The sequence below is a fragment of the Uloborus diversus genome, chromosome 8 (assembly GCF_026930045.1).
Source record: "Uloborus diversus isolate 005 chromosome 8, Udiv.v.3.1, whole genome shotgun sequence".
In the NCBI taxonomy this organism is placed as follows: Eukaryota; Metazoa; Arthropoda; class Arachnida; order Araneae; family Uloboridae; genus Uloborus; species Uloborus diversus.
Window position 1 is genome coordinate 32,984,904 of NC_072738.1, and position 21,852 is coordinate 33,006,755.

The 21,852-nt window shown below is 32.9% G+C and overlaps 1 protein-coding gene across 1 annotated transcript in view; it reads left to right on the forward strand.

The window, feature by feature from the left end:
• LOC129228007 (BAI1-associated protein 3-like) overlaps positions 1 to 21,852 on the forward strand; it is a 406,019-nt gene that overhangs the window by 196,489 nt on the left and 187,678 nt on the right. Inside the window, exon 12 of the mRNA XM_054862634.1 lies at positions 12,421 to 12,544. Within this exon, the coding sequence (XP_054718609.1) occupies positions 12,421 to 12,544 (124 nt within the window). The remainder of the gene's footprint in view (positions 1 to 12,420; positions 12,545 to 21,852) is intronic.

Below are 21,852 nucleotides of genomic sequence, written 5' to 3' on the forward strand. Positions count from 1 at the left end.
TGTAATGCAATTTCAAAAACGTGCTTCATAAACTTGCAACAATATCTAAGTTTAAATTAACAACCAATGTAATGTTTTGAATCAAAATGTACCTCAAGATAATTGGCAAGAAGCTAAGGATCTTGGGATACAGCGGTGCATCTTCCGGCTTCAATTTTTTAGTATAGTGGGGCCTCTCTATATAATTTCTTTACTCTATGTTAGTGACTAATTGCCCATCCAGTCTTTTGGAAATTTTTCAAAAAATACCTATAATTTCGTCCTCCGATTAAGGAAAGTGATTGAGCCAATGGTGAACATTTTGAAACGGGCGATTGTTTTCGTAATAAATTTTGAAAAAATATGATAGGATTTAAACTGTTATATCCTTTGATTTGCGGGCGTACTATCTGCAGTGCCATCTATTGAAAACTTTTTGTACTGCAATTAGGAACTGTTTGCAGGAACAATTTATGCCTTTTTTTTTCCGAAATTTCTGCAAAGAACTGTCTTTTTATCTTTAACCGCCTTCCTGCTATGAATTTCACGGTAACCGTCAGTCTATTTTAGAACAGCCCTCATGTATGTTGAAATTCGATAGCAATAAATAGCTGATGTATAACGCGTCAATCAATTAAAAGAGGCATAATATTTGACAAATGGTATAACTATTTATAATTAATTCGGATAAAAGAGTGTTTTTTCATTTTGACAAAATTTATTAAACACGTTAAAAAAAAGAAAAAAAAATTCACATTTCTACATAGTTGCGACAGGCAAAGATTCACCACACATTAAAAATTCTACCTATACGGGAATTTAGTAACACCTATGGTGGTTTTTTTTACACAAACCATCATTGGATGGGGGGGGGGGAGTAAGTTTTGCATAAAACTTTAAAAAGCAGCTTTTGGCTGAAATTTCAACGCAACTGCGACAGATCAGGAAATTGTCTTCAGAGTTTTATTTATTTATTTTTTGCACTTCGTTCCACTAATAGCACCTTTTCCGTCCTATCCATCACTGAAACTTGAAAAAATGTTTTTTGGGTCCATCCTACTCTGTAATCGCATAATGAGCTGGAAGCGAAAACAGACCACTTCATTCTGTACTACATAAGATCAGCGAAGATGCTTAAGCTGTCGCGTTCTTTAATGTGCGCCTATTTGAGGATCTTACCTATTGCAAAATGAAGTGTTATGTTTCCTTTTCCAGTTAATCCGCCATCTCTCTGTGGCACAATGATACTTCACTGCGTTACAGAAATCATTTTGATGTTATCGAACGTTGTCCAAGAACTAAATAAATTACTAAACCTTTTATTAGTGCTTTTTACGGTGCTCTTTAAAGCTACAGAAAAAACTGATTTACAAAAGAAAACTAACTTACAATATTAAATCCTTTTAACTGACAGTAAGTATTAATTCTTCAACTACCAGTTTTATTTATGACAAATTGCGTATAGATATATAAGAAATCATCGCTGAGCAATCTTCGGTCAGATCTATTCTTTCGATTTCGAGAAAGTTTCTCTTGCAAAGTTCAGGAGGGACGAAATTCATCTTAAAATGTCTGCTCCAAATCACCTACACGTGTGCAAATGCTGTGAGCCAGAACCCCTTGAAAAAGACAGGCCGACTTGTCTGACACTTTGGTTCCCAAAGAGCTTTGGATCCAACCTTGTTTCAAGTAAAGTAAAACCCCTCCTAACGGACACCCCTCTTATGCGGACAATTTTTAATTCCCCAGTTCCACAGCAAATAACATTAATAAACCTCTGTCGTGCGGACACCTCTCTATTGCGGACAAAAGAAAAAAATCCCGTTAGTGTCCGCATTAGAGACTAGCCCTTCATTTCCAAACTCACTCCCTATGGAAGTGGATCGTTCCATTACTATTGCAGGTGGGGAAAGGAAGAATATTTCTTCCTGAATTTAAAATAGTGGCGCCATCTACTGGTTTCAAATTGAAACAGCAATAATGCTTTTCAAGTTTTTTATATTTTAAAATAAAATTTTTCTACAAGCTGAGGTACTACTTCACTCCTGGAAAATTTTCCTTATTCGGCAAATATTCTCTAACGACGATTTGGCGACATCTTTGCAAGATTGATTTCCAATGTCAGAATATCCGTTTTTATAAGATCGATATGTGTATAACCGTATTTTATCATTTGGCTCAAGTTGGAATTTTGTTCCGCAAATTAAGAATTTCTGCCCTCCCAAATTTAAGTTTGGGGCGCCCTGCCTAAGAGTTACATTTCTTTTGTTCAAATTGTACTTTTGAGTCATTATTATTATAAAATCACTTTCTTCTCTACTTAATTAATTTTTTAGCAAAACGAACAAACAAAAAAAAAAAAAAAAGAGCAAAAAATGAACTGTATATTTTGCTTACTGAAAATTATTATATCTGTACTCGGTTCATTTCTTGAATTTTTTGGCAAGACTTATGAATACTTGATTATAGTACACACTTAGTTTAAGAATTTTATGAAAATTTTGATTTGTATTTGTATTAGCTGTATTTTAAAGGATTGATCAATTGTCTTTGATTAATCATGACACAGAATCTACTAGAATATATAATTAAAGATATTATTGATTGAATTTATCTAAATTTAAGATTCAATTTTTTATTCTTTTTTTTTTTTATGAATAACTTCCCAAAACGTTTTCATCACTGAAGTTCATCCAAATTATTTTATTTCCAAATCAAATGTTTAACTAAACATGCTATCTTAGTTCCTTTTAAAGTAAGCATTCTGCATCATTAATCATCAACTTAATGCAAATATATGTTATATTGCATGAGGTTCTGCCTTAGCCCTGGCTTAGGTGCAGTAATTTACTGTCATAACCTTAATGTTTCAGTTCACTTTCATCATCCAAAATCCGTTCCGAGTCGTCAACATTATTGTCTGAAGTCAATATTTGATCCGTATCCATTAATTCATTATCCAAAATCCGTTCCGAGTCGTCATCCAAATTAATTGAAGTTGGCCCTGAAAACGGCCTTTTTGTTTTAAAATGGTCACACATGGCAAAATAGCACGCTGTAAACAAAATCGTAACCACAGAATATAAAAGAAACAATTCCCCCGCTCTTCAGCGCAAAGTTTCTGAGCATGCGCATTAGTTTGCTTCGAGAGCAGCGAATATCTCTACCTTCCCCACCTGTAAGGGAAATGGAACGATCCACTCCCGTAAGGAGTGAGTTTGGAAAAGAAGGGCTAGTGCATTAGAGGGATTTTACCGTATTTATTAATACGGTAAAATATTAGTTGGTTGCTATATCGTGAAACAATTGATGAAAAATTGAGTAAAATGTCACTTTTCAGAAAATCTAAGAAGATAATTAGTTTACAAATTCAACAAAAATGTATCGTTAAATGTTTGCTGCAATGAACCTCATTTTCACACCTTATTTGTTTTTAATTACATCTTCTTCACATTCACAATAAAATTAGCAAACATCATTCAGGCAACACTTCTAAAGTTTGGTCACCAGTTTTCTGCAACGAGGCTTTTGAACAAATACGAACAACGAACAATTTTCGAGCCGAAATGCCGGTCAGCTCCGCTCATATAGTACCTTACTGCAAGCCATCGGCCGAATCTTTATCCAAGGCTTCACTCGATGCGTGTCTTATCGGGCTCAGTCATTTCTCAAAAGATCAAAGGCGCCGCCTTGCCCGTAAGATGGCGCTGTAGTATAACCGGGGGGAAATTATTTGTTTACATTAGTTAACGCATTATTTCTGCTGTAAAAGTGATGTTTTTTCAACCTATAACGTAAAATTTCATTGATATGGTTAACCGATGTGTAGTACAGGTGAATTGATGCCGGAACGGCGTACCTGGTCTGTTTTTCAAGGAAAATAAATTCCCTTTTCAGGTAAAGCTGGTCCCAACTCAGTATTCAACTATTTCTCATTGGCGTTCACTTCTGGTAAAATGCATCCCTGAAGCACAGGGAACTCCAAAGCATTTTGAGCCTTGGTCTCACTTTTAGTAAGTCGCTCCAGGGATTGCGTATAAATTTTTTGAGACATATAATGTGACTTGATATCAAGAAGGGTTCGAACATTACTCTTCCTCTAAATTTTAAACAAAAAAAGAATGTCTGAGAAGGAAACCTTGTTGTTTATAAATTATATAATATTTTACTGCATATTTAAAGATGGTATTTAATGGCGCAATCGTCAAGATTTCGACAATAATTGTTTTATTTTCACAATATCGGTAAGACTGTAATACATATTTGCTCTTTTGATATTATTTAGTTACAGGTACGTCGCTCAGCTTAATGAATTTTCTCTTCACCTTTATTTTACGAAAACTGAAAAATTGCACTTACATCATCGTCGGCGAAAATCAAAAAATAAGGCTTACATTGTCGTATAATTGCTTCTTTTTCTAATTTTACAAAATTTACACACTTTTAATTTTTACTTATGACAAGGTTAATTTATTCTGCTGATTATGTCACATAATAATGGAGAATTGAAATTGATTTAGCGAAATATTTTAACGAGATTTCTCATATTATTTTAACATCTCGTTTTTTATTTGGCGAATTATTTTACTTTGTTTTGATTAAAAATCCGCGAAAAAAACAAAATAACGTACTATTTCGAAAAATAAATAAATTCGATAATCGAAAGCATTTAAAGTTTTATTACATATAATTTTATTACCTATATATTTATTAAAAGTTTCAATAATCCTCTCACTAAATGAAACCACCCACGAAATAACATACTACTTCGAAAAATAAATAAATTCGATAATCGAAAGCATTTAAAGTTTTATTACATATAATTTTATTACCTATATATTTATTAAAAGTTTCAATAATCCTCTCAGTAAATGAAACCACCCACGAAACGACACTAAAAGTTTCAGTAAAATATAAAAAAAACATCCGCTGAACAAACTATATTTTACAACAATAAAAGCTTCATTTTATTGAAACCAAAAAACCGAATACGGGGACAACAAATAAAATGAAAAATCATCTCCAAGAGTTGAAATGCATCGTGACGCACATATATGTAATTCTTTGGCGTCACAAAATTTGACAGCATTATATTTCTTGCCATTCAATATTCACTTTAAAATCATGGGGAATTATCGAGTTGCGGAACACGTGAAATTGGCGAAAACTTTTTCTATTGCTAAAATTGCTGTTGCCAATGTTTGTTCTTTTGATACTTTGATGGAACTTTTATTGTTTTTTAATTAATTAATACATTTATCTGACGAATTATTTTACACTTTAATTGATCCTTGGCTGAATACAGTAACATGTTTGCTTCCTAATACTGTTTAGTTTTGATTTGGCGGATTACGAAATAGCTTAATTTAATTTTCCTTTCTTTTTTTTTTTTTTTTTTTTTTGAGCAATCACGATTGCTTATTGTTCTCATTTGACCGTTTTTGAGGTCCGTGCCTTTTTCAGCTTGGACCAGAAGCCTCTGAAGCACCACCGCCCACCGTCCTCTGCTGGCGGCGCGGCGCGGCTGCTCCGGTCCTGAGCTATCCGCTTCTTCTGGTCGGAGGCGTCCATGTCCTACACACACGCACAATCACACACATACACACACGCCTACGTGCATACACACAGGTCTACGCACACACACAAGCCTACACACTTACACACACAACTATGCACACGTAACCGCCCAGGAGGAGAGGCAGGCTTGGGGGGGGGGGGGGGAGCAATAGCTGTTTCTAGAAACAATAACCTCAATTAGTAGGGTCCTGTCTCAGTTCGTGATTGCAAAAAACATAATTTGAATTCAAAATTTCAGAATTCAAATTAATCTTTTATTATTATTTTTTTCATTTTAATGTAACTTTATGCTACTTAATGGCTTTTTTTTTTAATTTGATCTTTAACAAATAATTTAAAAATTTGTGGTACTTTTCATGTTTTTTTGTGCAATAATGTATTTATGTGGCGAAGTTTCTCCCCTTTAAATTTCCTCACAATGCGTAAACATTGGAATATCGTTTACCTTTTTAACAGGCTTGTTTTTATTTTTTTAACTCTTATTATTATTTTTATTTGTTTATTTTTTCAACAAGCAAAAGTTTTGTTCAAGAAAAAAAAAAGAAGGAATTTTTATTATTATTTTTTTAAATGCTGGAATGTATAGGTTTATAAAAATCTTTGAATGAAAAGCTGCCATGTTTTCCTTTTTTGAAATTTTTATTGGCATGTTTTTCAGGGTGAATTAATTATTGTTTCTATGTACTTTTAAATGATTTAAATTTCTTGTTTTTTAACATACAACGTACTCCTTTATGATATAAATTGTAATTTATAATGATCGATACTATCGATCAGTTTTATGGCAAAATTTTTATTTGATATGTTTTCTACTTACTTTTCTTTAGAAAAATTGTATCTCTATGCATTTTTTGTGCATTTTAATAGTTCTTATTGTAAAAAAACTAAAGATATCAAATTGAGCTATTCACCATTTTCAGAATATGTTCTTAAAAAATAACTAATTTTGAATTAAACTTTAAAGTATAAGAAAAAAAATACTAAAAGCTATTTGAATGTTTCCATAAATATATTTATCAACTAACAAAAATATCCGGCGTTGCCTGGGTTAGCAATAATTATGAGTAATAATCGCTACTTTCATTTGTTTTCTGTTTTAACAGATAAATATATTTATCAGTTGTGCTTGATGAAGCATATGTAATTAATTTTTGCATAATAAAACCAAAAAAATACTTTTTCTTGATATAAATTATTAAGCATTGTTCATACGTTTAATAGACAGTATGGTTTCGTCCATAAGTTGTAATGTTTAATTATATAACATTACGCATTATTTCATTCAGAGCCAAATTTCCAATGTTTTTTATTAATTGGAAGCAGAAATTACCCTCCCCCCCCCCCCCAAAACAAAAGAGGAAAAAATAACAGTTTTTCCAAAACATTTATTCACATACGTTTTCGAACAGAAAACTTCTTTTTAAGCTCGTTTCAAATTGTTATTCAATGTATAAATTGCAATAAATGCTCACTCCTATTTATATTTATTGACGGTTTGCAGTTACATTACTCAAATAATTTTGAAAATGCTTATTGTGAAAAGTTGGAATAATTAATCACAACATTTTTTTCATACACGGAATTTACATTGATTTGTCTTCCTCAGCTCTTGAAAACAAAGTTTCATATTTTTTCACTTTTTGCCTAAAATATCTTTTCAAACACTTTTCCTCAGGAAGAAAAAAACCGCTTTTAAATTAACTCAAATACTTTTGAACTCAATTTTGAATAACAATTCTCTTTAAGAATAATCTTATCTGTTGTTTATATAGTTAAAAGTTGCCACAAAATCCACCAAATGTCACTGGAGTCTGACCAGGTTTTTTTGTTTGATTGATTGGTTTCATACTGCAACTTTTATTGAAATGACTGAGCCTGATAAGACGCGTATCAAGTGAAGCCTTGGTATTTATAAACTCTGGGTCTACAATATTATTTACCTATCTTGAAACTTAATGAGAGTATTATAGCTCAACTCTTCCTTTATCGTCCCATTGTCTAAAAATGTTTCAATTTGTTCAATTTTTATCCATTTTTTCCAAGCCTCAAATTTGATCCATTAGTGGCCACTGTAACTATATGAAAATTTTAGTTGTGGCCATCTGAAATTCTTGCATCCGAAGAGTTACATTACTTACTTTAAATTCAAATAACTGATGAATGAAATTGATTAATAATGAAGTTACATTAAGTATCAATATATTAATCACATTATTATTGTTCATTTCTTTCTTCAAAATGGATAAGTAAACTAACTTGAAGTGGCTACGACTGGTGTGTTTACCTTATATATATATATATATATATATATATATATATATATATATATATATATATATATATTGATAGCAATATAAGGATTGAACAAGAACGAAAAATTCTTTTAAAAGAAGGAAAAAATGAAAAAATCCCAAAATACCCTGGGGCCTCATCAGGGGGCACTCCCCAAGGGTGGGGAAAAACCATGAGATGTTTCGTGAGTGCTGCTGGCGAAATTGCCTAAAAAAGCAGCACTAGTCCCCGACATCTCACAAAACAAGCAATTGGGTTATTGAAAGTCCAGAATGTCAGCATGACATGAAATTGAACCTTTTAAAAAACGAAAAATACAATTTTTATCTAAAGAAAATAGAACAATATTTAAGCTGCAAGATTTATATAAAGAAAATAGAACAACATTTAAACCACAAGAGAAACATAATTCATAATGAAATTTGAAATATGAATATGAATTACAATTACATTTAAACGTAGTTAGGCACGGATCTATAGGGATCATGACAATCCTTTTAGAGATCAAAGCTAACCTAAAATCGCTTTTTGAGGATTCATGTTTCAAAGTATTAAAAAATGTATGCATGTTAGTCAAACAATGTTTTTTTTTAAACTAAGGAAGTAGATTTTTGTGTACTCAAGGGATTTCCTTTAAATTCTCAGCTGGTTGTTAATAAAAGTTATGCTTACCAGATTTAGAAATGAAATTAAAAAAAAATGGTTGTTGTTAAGTACTTCAGAATAAAAAAACCTTGTGATTTAACGATAATACAAAAAAAAAACGCAGCGCTTACATCTAATTTAATTTCTTTGTCACTTTCGCATTAAAAATAAGTTCACAATTTTTTACGATAAATTAATTTATGTATACTAAAACTGTATAAGTGCTCATTTACAAGATCAATTTAAATCAGAAATCGTAGCAGTTTCTACTGTATCAAAATAGTAAAAGAATAATAATTAATGTTAAACTGTTACTGATTGTTTTTGTGTCATCATAATTTAAGAAATTCACAGATGCATACAAAATGGTTGCAAATAGGAATGAACGTTTCAACGAGTCGACTGCATTGAATGAGCATTGATTTTTAATGTCTATTTATCCGAACGAAACGCAATATTTTAATGAATTAACTCAATAATATGTCGAATAAAATGTTCTGTTGTATTTTATTTTATTTATTTATTTATTTTTTGGGGAGTTCGTCACTTTACATTAAAACAAACTGTCATTAAAAAATTCTAATGGAACTCCTATAAAATGATCTCAAGGTTATAATCCTCAACAAAAAGCGATTATCGGAATGCTTGAAACTATATGGTAATAAGTTTAATTCTTGGTAAGTAATTAAAAAGTCAAAAAATGCTTTTTACTATTTGACTCAAATGAAAATGCTGATTACTTACTAAACACGTTACAGTTTAAAATCTATTTTACTTATCTGCGCTGAAAGAAAACTTAGAAATTTGGCAGAGCATTTCCGAGAGTCCTTCTGGGATTCCATTAGTTCCCGGTGAAAAACATGTATATTTGCGATAAAACATTCCTGAATCACCACAGATTTCAAGATTTGTAATTGCAGACTTTATACCCTTAACTAATAGTGGGGGAGAATATTCAACTTCTTTATAAAAAGCTTGGCCTTCGTTTCAAATGTGCCCGCCCAACTGAGCTCACAATTGGTTGAAATCCAGCCGCTCTTCGGTCATATTTGTTTTAGGAGTTCTGCTGGTTTATTTCGCGTTAATATCAGCTAGAACCCCTTGAATAGGACTGGCCGACTTATCCGACATTTTGGTTCAAAGACAGCTTAGGATCCAAACTTGTTTCTAGTATTTTTAATACGTAACTATATTCGCGGATTGCTATGTCGTGAAAAAATTGATGATAAGTTAAGTGAAAAATCACTTAAGGTAACTTTAGACTCACCAATTCAACAAAAATGAATCAAGAAATGTTTACAGTAATGAATCACATTTTTGCGAATTGTTTGTTTTTAATTTGTATTAATTTAATCGTCTTAATCTACAGAATAAAATAATCATCAATGAGGCAACAGCACCAGTTTTATGCAACGAGGCTTTTGTACAAATACTAATTTTTGTCCCACGACGATTTTGGAACCAAAACGTTGGATAAGTCAGATCCCCTTATGTAGTGGCCTTAATTTCAGCAAGGTTATTGACCTTTCATTTTCTGCCAGATGTCGTACTCCTGCATGAAAAGTAACACAACTCAAAATAACAAAACAATAGTGCGGAAAATCAAGTTTTCACGCAATTGTAGTTTTAAGAAATTTTTTCTCAAATGTTGCATTTCGAGCAAAATTGCTATTGCAGGGTTGCCAACCTTGGAGAAAATATTTGAGGAGCATCTGTGGTGATTTTGATGAGCATTTTAAAATTTTGCGGAGCAGCTCGGTATTTTGTATGATAATGAATGTAAAATGTATAAATCTCTACTCTAAAATTGTTTTTGAGCTTTGATAATCATTCTAAGCACTAGAGCCGAAATAATTATTTTAAATTGATAAAACAGCTTTAAACACTATGTCATGATTTGAATAAGCATCTTTAATTTCCCATATTTACATAGTAAAGTAGCAAAATACACTAAAAATAAATTTAATCTTATTAGAATTTTTTGTAAGCCTGGTCAGAATTAAGACAAAACTGGAAATGCGGAGCAAAATAACTAATTTGCGGAGCTGCAGAGTTTCGCTATTTTTGCGGAGCAACTCCTTAAAATGCGTAGCAGTTGGCAACCATGCTATTGTGTGATGTTTAGTGGTTAGCTTTTGTTCTCTATATTATATGTGTACCTGAATTTTTTTTCTTTCAAATTACAAAATTTTTATGATGTGTAACTATTGATTATAACGTTTTCACTTCGCCACGTACCAGTTATGTAAGCTGGCTATATGGGGAGAAAGAGCATTGCATTTAATGTTTTGAGTTGTATCATTCTTTTGCCAGTGTGCGATATGTTATTGGCCGAAATTTGACAAATCAGCAACCCCTTTCTTTCCAGGAACGTTTCAGAATTATTTTAGTGTACAACTGATTATTCTGCAATTATCGTTGGGAGTGCATACAGCAACGTGCAAACAAATTGCTGATTTTCTCTCCCCCTATGATGTGTTTTTGCATTAATTTTGCTGATTCACTAACAAAGTTTAGTATTTGGTGGATTTTTTACTTCCTTTTACATTGTAAAGGAAGTATTGCATTCGCGAAAGACTTCTTACCCAAAAATCGACCTTAAATTTCAATTTCACTGTAAAAAATTCCGAAACGTTACTGAGTATTTCCGTGTAACGCTTCGGGATTTTATTGGTTTTTATCCACTTCCTAGAAATATCAAGTATCATTGTCAAAAAGTTTCCGGAATTGCTGCAAGTCGCAAGAATGCAGACTTCTCACTGTTGTGAAATATATTTTTAGCTCCCAGTTTAAAGATTAACTGAGCATATTTATAAAGTGTATCGGTTTTAGTTGTTAACGGCCTGTTCGGACTTAAAAAAACGTCCAAAGGACGCAAATCAGTCTATGGACTACGTAGTTTTGCCGGAATTGCAGGCAAATATACATCTTGATACTTGCAACTCTGTCTTAACTTTGTCCATGGTTGGAATACTGCTTTTAGAGCTCTCCTTGAAAATCAGGAAAGTGTGAAGTTATTATATTATACCTACTTACGTTTACTCTAAAGTTGCATAGACACGACTGGCTTTAAACGGGAAGAATTCTGAATATAAAATTTCTCAGCTTCCAAGATAATTTCAGGAAGGTTACTGAATTTTTGGCGAAAAACATTCCTGGTTTTGTGAGATAAGTTTCTGGAAGAAACTGGGCACATCAGCTGCCCATTATTTTCAAGGAACGTTACCGAATCGTTTTTACAGTGTTTGCTCGTCCCCGAATGAATATTGAGATTTTTTTCAACCCGAACCACTTGGATAAGGGCCTAAGAACGCATTGACACTCGAAATATCCACTTTGACGATCCCCGAGTTAATTACAACGAGTTTTCTCGTGACGTCCGAACGTACGTATGTATGTGCGTATGTGTGTATGTGCGTGTGTGCCTATGTATCTCGCATAATTCAAAAACGGTACGTCCTAGAAAGTTGAAAGTTGGTACGTTGAGTCCTGGTGGGGTCTAGTTGTGCACCTCCTCTTTTTGTTGCATTCGGATGTTCCAAAGGGTTTTTTTACACCGAGGGGGGGGGGGGAGCATTGTAAAATTCAATGCAAACTCAAGTGGTGTTTTAATTTAGCAAACACTTAGCAGTATATCGCCAAGCATTTGGTCTCCAAATTTTGTTGCCAACTTGGCGACAAAGTTGGCGTTTTTTAGGTCACTGTTAGAGATATTTAGACAGTTAACCATTTAATCACATTAAAATTGCCAATGTTAGGAAAATTAGTCTGTATCGTAGTAAAACTTTATTTTTGCTTCGGTTCGCCACAAACTTGGGATGAAAACATTATTTCTTTGCTTACTCCAAGGCACTCAGCTCGTTTCTCATAATTTCTTAAGAAATTAATTTAAGGCAATAAAAAAGGTAAAAAATTTTTATTTTTCAGTCGTTGGACCATGTACAGCAAGCAGCTGATGGAAGTGCCTCTGGACTATGCCTTACTTTATCAGCTGCTGGATGATTTGAGCAGAGCTTGGGGGGATCAAGAAAACCCACTTTCAAGGGATGAGGTAAGAATAGCACTTGCTTCAAAATATTGCTGCAGGAGAATGCTTTTGCGTGACATGTGATTTATTGTAATGATTACAACTGATTGATTTTGATCGATCATGCTTTGCTCTAAATCGGATTTTGTAAATTAAACTCGCTCCACCAACCAAACGCGCTTTTTTTTTTCTTTTTAAGCAATCATGAATTGGTTATTACTCTCACTTGACAGCAGTTGACGTTGGTCTGAATTTTCAGATTACTATGACGATGAGAATAAGTCTAGTACGTTGTTTGTGCTCATAGATTAAAAGGACTAATTATGGTTACAATTTGTTGGTTTTTTTTGCTCATTCATTTTTTTTCCAAAGCTTTGCTCAAGCAAATTTTACATCAAAAAATCGCGTTTTTTCAAGTAAAACCACCTATAAAGATAGCACCCCTACATACACACACATATACACGCCTACACACACCACTGCAAACAAACACTCGTACATACACACACAGCCGCTTACACACACACACACACACACCCGCCTACATACACACTCGCGTACACACACACACACACGCCTGCACACACAACAACCACACACACACGCCTCACACATACATACGCACGCCTGCTAATACACGCACCCGCCTACACGCACATACACACGAAGACCCAACGAGAAGGGTCATACCGCATTTTGTGACTGCAAAGAACATGATTTGAATTCAAGATGTCAAAAAATTTCAATATTTTTGTTTTCAGTTGACTCCAGTTGCCACGAATCATATCTTTAAACATTGAGTTTTAACTGCTACCTGTTTTTATAAACGAGTCATTATCATAGCATAACATGGTTATCGTTGAAGCATATATAAAATACTTTCATAAAAAAATAGTCCAGTGTAATAAAAGCTATTTAAACAAAGATTGCTAGTAGAGCAGTATAATCGGGATGTACTTGATGCACAACAAACTAATAACAAACAAAGTAATATTTATGTCCTATTTTAATGTGTATTAGAGTACACAATTTTAAGCAAAGGGTGCATGAAAAAAAAACGATACTTCCCTTGCACGAAGATTTTGACGTTATTCATGAAAAATACCAAACAAAAAAGCTTCTTTTTACTCTAAGTTTCTAAATATTTTATTTATTATTATATATATATATATTTTTTTTTTAGATGAAAAGTCAATCAGAGCGTGTCCTGTGCTATTTGTGACTTTTAAATCGGATAATAAAAAACAAATAAACGATCCATTTAGATGAGTAGTTACTTTACAGATGGCACTACAGAAATCGACGATTAGATGTTGCTAGCGCCATCTATGAATTGGTTAAATAACTAAGTGTCATGCTATGCTTTATAATGCTATTTTATTACCGTAAAACTACTACCAGGGAATAAAAATAACTATTTTACCCTAGAGAAAATAAAACTTGAGCAATAAAACGGTCATTTAAAATATTCAGTCACTTTAAATCGATCAGGAAGGAGTTGATTATTTCCCTACCAGTAATATGTGTGACATTTCGCATATATATTATCAGAAACATCGGCCCTCATTGAAAATTCGTGTTACTTTGTTTTCTCCTCATGATAGTTCCTCTTGCGAAATACTAGAGGGACTAGGTTAGTAATGTTGGGCAATACCCAACATCCCCGAAATTGGATGCTTAATTCGACTAACAAAGAAACATCTCTCACACCGCTTTCATTTGAACTTTAACATCATGAATTCAGAGATAACGCGTCAGAGGAAAACCAAAGGAAGCTATTCATATGCGATAACATCCTTTTATTTTTAACAAATTTGACGCCTCGTCCTCATTTGTCAAAGTGCCACGCTTCAGCTTACACCCTCCCCCTCCTTGTAACATGTCACGCTGCTTATAATAAGTGCATTAAGTGGGGTAAAATTTTTAGGGGTAATTTTCGCAGGCTTTCGAATGGGACTTGAATCAAGTAAATCGATTAAATATTTCGGGTAGAAAGAGCCATTGCATGCCATTTTTGGGGCCTAAAACTAAAATTCGAATGGTGCAGTTCTTTTTTAGTTTTCGAAAAACCCCTTACGTTTCTTCTCGGGTCCCCAATTACCTCCCTGCCAAATGTGGTTGAGATCCGACGTAGATTTATATTGGGAACATACATACACACATATATGTTCTTTGTTTTATTTATATAGATTTATTTTATTTTATTATTGTAATTTATTTATTTATTTATTTTTGAGACATGATACAATTGTCTTCAGTGAGGGATAAGTCGAAATCTTCTCTTCAGAAGCTTAACATGAGCGAAAACTCTCGAAGCAAAACTTAAGTGAAGCTGAAAACGTATTGACGCTCGGGTTCGATTACTAGAAAGTTTACTTGGGGGAATATTTATCGAAAGTTTCCGGAGTTGTTATAATATGCGAATGAAAACTATATTCTCATACTCAAAATATATTCCAAAACATTATTTTTTATTAAATTAACTCTTTTAGTAAGTAGTGAAAAAGAAATCGAGAAACTTTTTTATTAATGAAATATGTTACTGTAGTTGAAAAAGAAAAGATATTCAACCAAAACATACATTTCTTTTTTTGTCTCCTATCTTTCACCTTCTGCCAAAAAAAGTAATTATAACTTAAATATTCTAAAATGCAAGCAAATATACCATCGTTTTTAGATGGTTGTCATTGTAGAAAGTTATTAAAATCTATAATGTATTTAATTTCTATACAATATTTTCAATGACTTTTATATTATAACTGGATTTGAAATTGATGAAAGATTATGCTTTTTCCAGTTTTAAACCACGGTATGAAACAGCTTGTATTCCAAAAATAAAAACGATTTTAATCACAATGAAGAAATAACATTTAAGGGTTTTTTCTCTCTTTTTTTTTTCGTTTCACTTTTCAAACCAAAAAGATTTATTTTAAACAGAAATATTGTATAGCCAATCACTAACAAGTAACCCTACCCAAGTGTGAATCACCGATTGGAATAAAACTTTGCACATCGATAGAACACTTAAAAGTATTGAGCCCGCATTTTTTTTTTTTTTTTCGGCAACGAACACTTTTAAGGGGGTGAAATGTTTCCCCCTAAATGTTGGATCGTTGGGATATTATAGGGCACAATATATTATTTTACTTGGAATTTTAATTACGAAAATTCAAATAATCATTGAAAATTTGAAAAAAATAATCTAACTGAACTTGACATGTTTCAGGATTTTTCTGAAAATCCTGACTTCTACTATTTATAGCGGTAAACCATCCCCCGCAATCTTACCCTATCGCGCGGCTATTTGCCGATGGACCTCACTATTTTCGATTTCAATAAAATTTAGCATGAAGGACACATATGACAAGATAAGTAATCCTGCAATTTTAAATTTCTGTTCAGAAAAGTGTTTAAAAAATTGGGCAGTAAAAAAACTCAAAATGTACGAAAAAAATGAAAAGTGATTTTACAAATGGCTGTAACTTCTATCCTAATTATAGTAGAATAAAAATTTAAAAAATATTGTAAAGCTAAATAAAGAGCTTTCGATTGATGTATATCATGACTTTCTTACGATATATTTAATTTTCGGGGCTATTCACCATGACGGTGTAATAGTGTAAAGAATACTTTAACCCCTAAAAAAAGTATTTTCAGAAATATCATGAAACACGCCAACTTTAGTTTGTTTAGTTTTTTCAAATTTTTCATCATTATTTAAATTTTTTAATTTAAATTTTCAAGAAAAGAATATATTGTACCCTCTAATATCCCAATTATCCAATATTTAGGGGTTTCATCCCGTTAGAAGTATTTGTTGCCGATTTAATAAAATTACGTGTTTAATATTTTTTTTAGTGTTCTATCGATATGAAAAATTTTATTCAAATCGGTGATTCACAGTTAGGTAAGGGTTACTTGTAACATGATTTTTATCTCTTATTACTCTTGGCCATACACTGCAAGAAAATTACGAAACGTCACTGATTAATTTCGGGCAACGTTCCAGGATTTTACAGGTTTTCATCAATTTCCTGTGAAAATGAAGTACTTTTCTTTAAAAAAAATATTCCTGAATTGCTGCAAGTTGCACAAATACAAACTTCTAACTGTCGTAAAAAATATTTTTAACTACCAGTTTAAAGATTGACTGTGTATATTTATTAAATTTATCGTCTTTCTTCGATTATGGCTAAGTTAGATAAATGATTACCTTTGTGCTGAACCGTAAAGTAAAAAATAACAACGTCAAACAAGCACAAATTGCAGATACCTGCAGACACGTGTTTCGGCGTTACAGGGAACGTCTTTTTCAATGAAAAAATTAATGAGCTTATGGATGGAAAGACATCCGACAGAAGCTAAAGCTTTTGCCGTATGTCTTTTCATCCGAGCTTTTTTGACGTTGTTATTTCTTACTTTATGGAGAAGTTGTTTTGCAAGTCATTAAGACGCTTCGTACTTATTGGCAATTTTGCCTTGGCTTTGGCCATGGTTTCAATTATAGTACAGTAAAAATAGGGGTCGGACCCAAACATCCAAAAAAAAAAAGCTAAACCTGGTGCAAATTGTTTTTTACCCTCCCAATAAGAACAGGTAAAAAGTCCCACCCCATTGTGCGTCGGGTTTTTGAATGGGGGGCATCTAAAAATTGCTGTTTTTGGGTATTTTTCCAGAATTTTTAGAGTAAATTTAAAGTGAGAATATTATGTTATACTAAACTTAAAAGCATGAAATTAAAGGTGTTTGACCCCCAAGAGGGATGACATAACCCACCAATGCCACAGAGCCCCCCTATCCCCGTAAAACGAAGCAGTACCCCCGAACCCCCCCTCCATACATTTCATATGGAAACATTATTTTATGCTAAGTTAAAGTTAGAAATCGAGTGTGTCCATCCTCCAAGATCGATGGTGCACCTCCTCTCAAAGCTACAGCACCCCCCCCTCTCCGACAAATAAAATAAATCCTCTCTCTCCCCCCCCCCCCTCTTTTATTTCAAGTAGAAGTATTATTCCATGCAAATCTAAAATGCATTAAATCAGGACTGTCCACCCCATAAGAACATAGCTCATCTCCCAAAACAAAATTATATACTAAAATATTATCCTCCCCCCCCCCCCTCTCTGATGGTGCACATTTGATTAAATGACCAGAAAAATTACGCTGACCTGTTTTTTGCTTTCAAATGATTTCTCTTAATCTTGTAACAAAACGTCTTCGTTATCAAGATGTTTTTTGGAATCTAGATCCTCAGCAAAATCGTTATTGTTGCAGCTATGTCTAACACAGTTTGAGCATATAATTGAGCACTTCAGTCCACTTTCAGACTTTTCAAACATTCACTATATCCAATGAACCCCTCAGAGCAAGCACAAGATTTGAGACGCAGAAAGTCTTCTAGAGCAGAAGGCTTGGCTGTTGTAACAGGACGCAGATTATATTTCTGTGGTGCTTTCTTTGCTCCTGTCAAAAATGACACTAGCTTTCCCATACTTACAAGTTACCTATACACTGCATTGCTGGAATATTTCCTTGAAGCTTACAGATCATTACCAAAAATATGACCAAGCAGGTATCTTCCATTTATTACATATGAGGCAGTGAGAAGCAAAGGGATGTAAGTGGCAAAATTAAAAATTTGGAGATAACCAGTACAAATGGTTGGTGAACCTCTCCTCTATCTTGAGGCAAGAGATGGTACTAGTAGACCTCGTAGTTGCTTCTATCCTTATATATTATTTCTGTAGCCTGTTTTTGGTTTCTACGCCAGATTTTCCTCAATCCTTGATCGATTTCTTTGATTTAAACTTTATTTTAAAGCTTATGGTGCTGGCTACTGACGAAAAATAGACCCACGGTCTAAAAATTGTTTTTTTCAACCGAAAAACCTGTTTTAAAGAACCAGAATGAGGTTTTCGATTAAACTTATAACTTTAACTAGCACTATGACCGCCAGAGCTGAATAGCTCGATTGGCAGAGCGTTCTCCTCATAACCAGGAGAATGAGCGTTCGGGCCCACGTCCGGACAATCTGCATCAAAAAATTAGAGAAATATCGCGCATTGCATGGACACTTAATAAAGTGAATAGCAAATATGAGGGAATAGAAAAATTGAGAAGGAAACGCTCCTTGCTGTTATGAAAACTTATGTGACTTTGTGCTAAATTACTTCTGAATTCTTCGTTTTTTTTTTTTTTTTTTAAAGCTTTGGCTCTGGTAAGCAAATTAAAGCATAATGTAAGCGAAAATATAAATAACAGGTTTAAGATTTCAGACTACAATAGAATTGTTTCTTGTTCAGAAAAAAATAATAAATCGTATATTGAAATATATATTCCAATGAGTTTTTTTGACTCTTTGCACAAATAAAAAAATTACTACCTCAATTTGAAGGGTAGAATATATATTTTTTTCTTCTTTTTGCAAAAAAAAAAAAAAAAAAATAGCTTATCACATTTTTACTACATTCGAAAAGCTACGCATAAAATAGAGCATAGTTCAATTTATTTTGTATTTTAACCGTGCTGTTAAATGATGAACATGTGCTGCCATCTAAGCCATAACGGTTCAAGCAGCCTGCGGTAACGAATTGTAAAAATTTTCAAAAATAAAAACATTTCTCTTCAATATCTTATCTTATATATTATTCCCTTCTCATTTTAAAACTTATCAGGCTAGCTAATGATGAAAAATAGACTTACGGTCGAAAAATAAAGTTTTCGAAAACGCCCCTTGCTGTTTGAAAACCTTGATGCAGCCTGTAGTTCTTACGCATTTTTTTTTTTTTTTGCAAAGTTCTAATGCAGTTTTCCAATTTTTTACGTCGCTTTCGAAAAAAAAAAGCCTGTGTGTGTGTGTGTGTGTGTTCATATTTTAATAAAGCTTAAAAGCACTGGAATTAGTTGTTTGGTTAAATTGATAAGTTTTTTTTCGGTAGAGCGTTCGGCTATAAACTATCTGAACTTCGGGCAAGCTTGGGCTCTCCGACATAATATCCTTATATATTATTTCTGTAGCCTGTTTTTGGTTTCTACGCCAGATTTTCCTCAATCCTTGATCGATTTCTTTGATTTAAACTTTATTTTAAAGCTTATGGTGCTGGCTACTGACGAAAAATAGACCCACGGTCTAAAAATTGTTTTTTTCAACCGAAAAACCTGTTTTAAAGAACCAGAATGAGGTTTTCGATTAAACTTATAACTTTAACTAGCACTATGACCGCCAGAGCTGAATAGCTCGATTGGCAGAGCGTTCTCCTCGTAACCAGGAGAATGAGCGTTCGGGCCCACGTCCGGACAATCTGCATCAAAAAATTAGAGAAATATCGCGCATTGCATGGACACTTAATAAAGTGAATAGCAAATATGAGGGAATAGAAAAATTGAGAAGGAAACGCTCCTTGCTGTTATGAAAACTTATGTGACTTTGTGCTAAATTACTTCTGAATTCTTCGTTTTTTTTTTTTTTTTTTTAAAGCTTTGGCTCTGGTAAGCAAATTAAAGCATAATGTAAGCGAAAATATAAATAACAGGTTTAAGATTTCAGACTACAATAGAATTGTTTCTTGTTCAGAAAAAAATAATAAATCATATATTGAAATATATATTCCAATGAGTTTTTTTGACTCTTTGCACAAATAAAAAAATTACTACCTCAATTTGAAGGGTAAAATATATATTTTTTCTTCTTTTTGCAAAAAAAAAATAGCTTATCACATTTTTACTACATTCGAAAAGCTACGCATAAAATAGAGCATAGTTCAATTTATTTTGTATTTTAACCGTGCTGTTAAATGATGAACATGTGCTGCCATCTAAGCCATAACGGTTCAAGCAGCCTGCGGTAACGAATTGTAAAAATTTTCAAAAATAAAAACATTTCTCTTCAATATCTTATCTTATATATTATTCCCTTCTCATTTTAAAACTTATCAGGCTGGCTAATGATGAAAAATAGACTTACGGTCGAAAAATAAAGTTTTCGAAAACGCCCCTTGCTGTTTGAAAACCTTGATGCAGCCTGTAGTTCTTACGCATTTTTTTTTTTTTTTTTGCAAAGTTCTAATGCAGTTTTCTAATTTTTTACGTCGCTTTCGGCAAAAAAAAAAGCCTGTGTGTGTGTGTGTGTTCATATTTTATTAAAGCTTAAAAGCACTGGAATTAGTTGTTTGGTTAAATTGATAAGTTTTTTTCGGTAGAGCGTTCGGCTATAAACTATCTGAACTTCGGGCAAGCTTGGGCTCTCCGACATAATATCAAATTTATATTAGTATTACGCATTACATGTACTCATAACATACACACGTAATAAAATAAATGCAGTGGGAATGCTACTTGGTGTTTCGACTCCTTTATGCAGGCTTCAGTTATCATTAAGATAAGTTGACTGTTAATCGAAGAGCGTTCTTCCTTTTTTTAAAGCTCTGACTACATCCAGATCACTCAGCATAATATAAGCATAAAAAATTATTAGATTTACCTAAAGGAAATCCTTTTTGTGCAGAAAAACATTTTCATTGTATGCTGAAATGTAGATGTTTCTAATAGCAGTGTTCAACCTTTTGTACAAATGAAAAAATACTACGCCAAATTAAAACTACGAGTTTCACCCAGTAAACCTTTAATTTTTTATTCGCGCAAATACGATATAAAGCATTAAAATTATTATCAACTTCATTAGCAAGAAATCATTTTCTACTCCTCTGCTTTCTACTGAAACAAAAAAACATTTTGTCTACGTTCGAAAAATTACACTTAAAAAACGAACTCAGTTCAACTGGTTTTGGTTTTGAATTTTAAGTGTTCGATTAAAAGTGAAACATGTGCGGGCATTTAAGCCGTAACGGTAAAAGCAATCTTCTATGGGAAATAGTTCAATATTGAAAGATAAAAACACTTATTTTCAGTCTAAATTATTACTTCTCTAGAATGCTTATTTCAATCGCTACATGAGATCTTCGTCATTCTTCACTGTAAAAAAATTCCGAAACGTTACTGGGCATTTCCGTGTCACGTTTCGGGATTTTAAAGGTTTTTATCCACTTCCTGGAAAAATTAAGTGTTCTTGACTAAAAATTTCCAGAATTGCTACAAGTCGCAAGAATGCAGACTTTTCACTGTTGTGAAAAATATTTTTATCTCCCAGTTTAAAGATTAACTGAGCGTATTTATAAAGTGTATCGACTTTAATTCAGGTACGACCCGTCCATGCTAATTAAGCTCCCAAAGGGAGCGAAAAAGTGTGGACTGCATTGCTTCGCGAGATTTGCAGGCAAGTAAAATTTTTGTTACTTGCAATTCTGGCATAGCTTTGGCCATGTGTGCAATAA